This window comes from Opisthorchis viverrini (assembly GCF_000715545.1).
Source record: "Opisthorchis viverrini unplaced genomic scaffold opera_v5_226, whole genome shotgun sequence".
Lineage (NCBI taxonomy): Eukaryota > Metazoa > Platyhelminthes > Trematoda > Opisthorchiida > Opisthorchiidae > Opisthorchis > Opisthorchis viverrini.
The window spans coordinates 438,856-445,108 of record NW_008751881.1 but is presented as its reverse complement, the minus strand read 5'-3'; the positions used below and the strand labels follow the sequence as shown (position 1 = coordinate 445,108).

General features: G+C 46.9%; 1 protein-coding gene across 1 annotated transcript in view; it reads left to right on the top strand.

The window, feature by feature from the left end:
• T265_14606 (hypothetical protein) overlaps positions 1–6,253 on the top strand; it is a gene marked incomplete at both ends in the record, with an annotated part of 95,689 nt that overhangs the window by 21,361 nt on the left and 68,075 nt on the right. The window contains one exon of the mRNA XM_009174390.1: positions 455–741. Coding sequence (XP_009172654.1) covers positions 455–741 — 287 coding nt within the window. The remainder of the gene's footprint in view (positions 1–454; positions 742–6,253) is intronic.

Below are 6,253 nucleotides of genomic sequence, written 5' to 3'. Positions count from 1 at the left end.
TATATATTCTTCGGCATCCCTTTCTTTTCTCAGTTTCTGGCTTCAGATCCGGCTTGCAAGTCATGTTTGAGTTGTATTCTTGGCATGATCTCATGGATATTTCACATCTCAGGCGAGAACTAAACTTAAAATTATATCGTCTCTTTCGATCTGGAGATCGAATTCCCTTCTCTGTTTGTATGATCTGAGACTCCACAGAAAAAACGCTAACTGCCCCATCTGAACTCGAACATGTTCGCACCTATGTGCTACCTAAGCAATCTTATTTGTTTAGCTGCACACGGGCCATGTATGTTACCTTTCAAAAAGCGCGCGTGTATTCCGCATGTTTTAAGAAAAGACTAGGTAGCCGTTTCATCATCGATACAATTTTGTTTTGTCTATCGCGGCGATTGTTTGCTTGCTTCAACCCATATGGCACTCAACTGCTTCTTGCACTGCTCCCACCCTACAGGCACACTGGGTTTTATGGCTCCGGAGATATTTGACGAAAAATATGACGAGAAGGTCGACATTTACGCTTTTGGTATGCTCATGCTTGAGGTGATGACAAATCGTACACCGTACGATGAATGTGAGACAGTGATGCAAGTCGCGGCCAAGACAATGTCAGGACAAGGTCCCGATATCATGGATAAAGTACTCAACCCCTCACTCCGTGAAGTCATTAGCGCCTGTATACAACCACTGACCTGCTTTCGTCCATCCGCAGAGGAATTGTACTTCCATCCACTTTTTCAGGTGAGGAGTTCTACTGTTTATGGTGATACCCATTGGTGTAGTTTTGCTTGTGTATTACGATGCGTACGTCATACACAGGTTGCATGGGTAGATGTTTTTTTCTATGGACAGTTTATTGTTCTCACTTCCTTTTACTGCTTGTCGAAACTGTTTGGCACGAAAATCCTGAGACTTCGTAGCAGCCTTGTTGAAGTCGAACATCAGTTGGGCACATGTCTTTGTATGCACATGCACATGGAAACACGTCGTACAAATGCACCCCCTTTTGAGGTGTTGGCTGTCTGGGATCAAAACACCTCGGGAAGTGTAGGGATCAACGACATGAGGTCAGAATTTTTTGACAGTATATTTACCTGACATTTCTCGCATGCCCTTACAGCAAGTCAGCAAATCAACCGAAAGGGGCTAATTCCTGCGAATGACATATCCATCATTTTGTAATTCGTGTGTGTACAAGTAAGCAGTTTTTTTTACAGTTGGAGTTGACTCCAGGAAGGAAAGAATTTGGGCATATTGAGCCTCCTTGTACTGGAACCTGAGAGCCGTCCGGGTCTGCGAAGTTGTTCTCTCCGAAAAATAATCATTTGATGTTTGAGGGTAACGTTTAATATGGCATGTTTTAGAAAAACGGTTCCCAACCATGAGGATTTTGGTAGTTCAGAGAGGATGAAAGTCCAGACTGAAAGCTGGCACCCTGTCGTGGTGATCAGACTTCTCTGATGCAATGATGCTGCGAAGAGCAACAAGCCCTCGTACTATGAGTAATCGCGCTACGAGGCGGTCTGGGGGTAAAGTCGTACTGTCCTCTGCGGCAGGAGTGTGAAGGCAGTAAGGTGTAACGCAGGCGACCAGCGTATCTATGTTCATGGAAGCAGCGGTGCTCCCTTCCCCCAAGGAAGGACGGATTAGAACAGGTTGCCTCTAAAAGCCGCACATTCGCCAGCACATTCTTAGGTGCGGTCGAAATACCTTTAAAACCAGAGTCCAGTGATCCTCAGTATGCGCTTACTGTGCGCAGCCGCATTAGGAGTCAGACGATATTGTCAGCCTGCTGCACTCAATCAGGCCAGACATTGACTCAATTGCTCGGGAAGGAGTTCTCGAACCAAACCCTACATCTCCCTATTGCGTTTCGGCTCAGACTTTTGAGTTAAAGGCTTAAGGTGAGATACCCCAACCAACTTTCCTTCTTCGGTCTGGGCGATAGGGAAGTATCATTCGCCCTTACGGGTCTTCATTCACGTCCACATGTCCCTTTCCGAAGTCCTTCCACTTCATTTAACTGTCAATCACCTATGTCAGTTTCTGGTCAGTAAAGTGAATAAAAATAGATCCGTTAGATTCGAGCAACCCGTTGCACATTGTTGCTTTCAACGTCCGTACTCTGTGTCACATTGACCAACAGACACTTGTACAGAACTTGTTTTCTCTTTCGGTCGATGTATTTTGTGTCCTCGAAACACACTAACAGCACCCCAGTTCGATCATATATCTCACTCTGCTCGGCACCAATCCGAATTTCTCGCACATTTCTTATCAGGTATCTGGTGGTCCTGGTACAATGACTATGTTATCTTCGATGCTTGAGCGGTACTTAGCCCCGGGACCAAATGCGCCTTCTGGACTGGCTTCCAGTAAAGCCGTCTCTGCGCTGATAGGCTGACTATTCCAGTCAAGATCCATATGTTTCGATGTGATAAATGGCGTTTGTTTGTTGTGTCAGCATATGTGCGACGAACGGCAGCTCTGAGGCTGAAAAAGACAGCTTCTATCGAGGTCTGGCGTTCAGCGAGAAGTACAGGTATCATAATTCTGACGGGTGATATTGAGGAAAAGTGAAAGAAGCGATGATCACATTCTTTGAGACCGTCTCTTCAAGGTGAGCGCCAGTGAACGCTATCTCATGATCAACAGCTATGAAGGACTACTAGGGCGTTGGTGAATTGCAAGAGCCAGGAAGATGGAGGCTTTTAATACGGGGGAACAATCGTACCCTATTCCACCTGTTACGATCAACTGGACCGAGGAGGTGAGTTTTGGTATGACGATCTCCGAAAAAGATAAGATCTCACTTAATTCGCAGATGCGTTGTCTCGAACGATGAGTTGAACTCTGTAGAACGGTGTAGCTGGGTCCTATCAACTCACTCTCTAGAAAGACCAAATGAACCCGAGCGGAACGTGAGTACCAGTTGTCGGCAGAAGTCCACTGTGCAATTTCATTGCTTCACTGCAAAAAACTATCTGGTCCAGATAGTTTGGATCTTGCTCTTTCCAAAGGTGGTGAGTGTGCCTTTGCCATCTTGACTACTTTGCTGCAAAATATCTGGGGTCAAGAAAGAACGCTGACGGAATGGAGCTCCTCGATGTTGGTTCCCATATTAAAAATGGGTGGATGGACGTCACGCAAAAACCACCGGGGCATCAGTCCAGTGGTCGTAGTTTCCAAGGTGCTGTTTTGTATTGTTGTACGTGGGTTGATCCATCACCGAAAGAATTGGATTCACGGTAATCGAGCTAAGCCTCGCTCCGTTTGCATTGATCATATCTCCACTTTGTAAAAAGTGTTAAAACTATGTCACCCCTTCCGAAGGCCATTACCGATCGGTTATCTGGATCTCAGATGTGCTTTTGATCGTCAGAAACGGCCATAATCCGGCGACGAAAGGTATCTGTTCTAAGTTCCTCTATCTTATAGGGGCTCATGCACCTCCTGTGGATGCGTAGTTCTTTGCGGCCAATCATTTCCCCAGTTCACCACCAGTATGTAAGGCAAGACTACCTTTTTGTTACATTTTCTTTTTGAGTTCCTAATCTATCTGCTATCTATAGGAGACGTGGCCACTGCCTGTGTAGGACTTCTGAATTCTCTCCATGTTTGACCGTCAGTGCGTGGCTCTGGTTGTTGTAAGGTACGCCAGACTGTTTTCGAGAGAGGTCATTCCCCCTTGATGGATGAGCTGATCACACTCCACCGGTTAGACGGGTTAGGTCTTGTTACGTGTACCAGAGGGTCGTTTGCCTCATAGAGCCATTTTCTCCCCGTCTTGTGTCGGATAGAGACGACCTAAAGACTTCATAACTTGGTAACGAAGTATAAGATACTTTACCGCTTAACTGATTTGCGTTGTTATCTGGCGTCTTCGCGAATGCGGACCGCGGGTTGAGACAGACGCTGAACGACATGACTGTTGAGCACTCTTTGGCGGTCTTTCACGAAAGTTCTCACCTTCACTGCGTAGCTCTCACTTCCTGTCGTACGGGACGAACAGATGTATCTGTTATCAGTGAAGGGATTGGGTCATCACCCCCAATGCATGGCCCTCGCTCCCTGCATCTCCCTATCCTGGGTGAGCGGAACTGTTGCCGCTGGAGCCCCTGCATTTCGTGTGCTGTTTGTGGACTGAAGAACCGAGCTGAACTGAATGCCCCGAATTTGAAGATACCATCTACAACGGCAGTTTCAGTTGGTTGAATTAGTCGTGTACATCAGGTGGCTGTGCGCATATAAACTTGCAGCCTGTTGCGAAAATAATCGATTAATTTTCATGCGTATTGTCTGCTTGCTGCGGTTATTCCGTCGTTTCACCTGGTGCAGTTTTCGAAAGCGAGATAGGGTTCTAGGCCCATGACGTCCGCCAATGGAGACGCTAAAAAATATGTTCGTTCAACTCTCACCACTGCACGCCAAATGCGTGTGCTGATACCATATCGAACAGCCAAATGATAAAGCAGGCTAAGCTGCTGAAAGATTGGCTGTCTATATTCTGCAAAATAAATCGGGAACTGCTGTCCTCGAACGGTGTAAACCATTCCAAACGATATAGACGTCAGACCTCCGTAATGAACGTTTTCTTTTGCGATAGATTCTCCGAAGGTAGCTGGACCATAAGCATCCACCAGCAAGCCACGCTGAACCGTCAAAGGATGGCGCCCCATGCAAGGCAAAAAGACTGACATAGTGTCGGGATGCTCAAACCGACAAGTTTTCATAATCATCGAATGGTTGGAAGTTCCATGAGCGTTCCCTTTGCACAATCAAACACTTGCTTCCTGATTACCCCGCAACGGATTCTCCGACACCAACCTACACGAGCTAGTGTCTTGAGACAAAGACTGTTGAACACCTGAAGACGTCTCCGTTCCGCTACTCGAACAGCCATGCGACAAAACAGCCCGTACTATAGTCTGATACACACGTCCCTTGAGATTCAGGGATATACCGCTTTGACGCATTAGGCGTTTCAACTTAGGAAACGCGACCCGAGCCTTACTGATTTGTGCGTTGACCTCATCTTTCACAGTACGATTGGAACTGATACGACTCCCAAGATACGTAAAACGCTACACAGCCTCCAGCGCGCCTCCTTGGATTGTAAGTGACCTGTCCAGTCACTGCCTGTCCATGAGCATGGCCTTACAGTTTGTGGGTGCAAAGTGCAAACCAAAGAACGGGATGACTTAGGCCAGTTCACCCAAAAATACCTGCGTCTTTGGAGACGAGAACGATGTCGTCTGCATATCCCAGCTCGACAAGGTTCTCGTCAGCGGCCATCTGAACACCGGGGTTTTGGAGACTTTCCAGCGCTCGTCTCATTATATCATCGACCACAAAATTAAATAGGAATGGAGATAGTGGGTACCCCTGACAGACACCACTTTGTGTACGGAGGCTTTTGGAGAGCTCTCCGTATACTCACGTCCGGGATTCTGAGAATACAAAGAACGTATTATGCTCACAAACTTCCGGGGCATTTTTTGATCGTCAAGCCTGTCAAAAAGAACAGACCACCGATGCCCCGGAAGCGTGACTGGTTTTGGACGGCGTCAGCGTTAGTAACGAGGTGATTAGAAAACGTATATTTGGTTGTGCGGCAGGTACTTTACTCGGGGCGAAAATCCAGCATCAGCGACTACGATGTCCCGGTCATGTGCTACTCATGCCAAACGGCCGTCTACCGAGACGAGTGTTCTCCGTGCCTCCTTCAGTATGGCGCAAACCGCGAGGTGAACAAGGCATGATTTGGCAGAAAGGCGTGGAAGAGATCACAAAGAGTTTGGGTGTTTTTGGTGTTGTACGCCTTCCAGGATGGGGTCCTCGTGACTCCGCCTGTGCTTGGCTGGAGACGTTGCAAGAAACGGCGGTTAATCGATGTCAGTGTCGTTCGTGCTGTCAGTTTCTTTCCAGATTGTCTGATTGAGCGGTTGGTGGTGTAGGCACCTCAAAATGCTTGACACAGGTCAGCACTATGTCCCCTCCTTCCCTCACTCTTTTTCTCTTCTTTTCGCTCCAGGTTTTTAAAATATAATCAAATGAACCTTATGATTCTACGGTAGTGAAGCATCAGTGTCAACACTGATGTTGCTGTCTTTTATGATGATCATGGTGGATACTTTTTTGGTGTTAGTGAATGGTATTATGTGGCATTATGATAAAAATTCTAGACCTTCATCACTGTTGTGAGTGACCGCACAAATGCTCCAAGAGGAGGGGCATACAGCGCAGTTTTCAT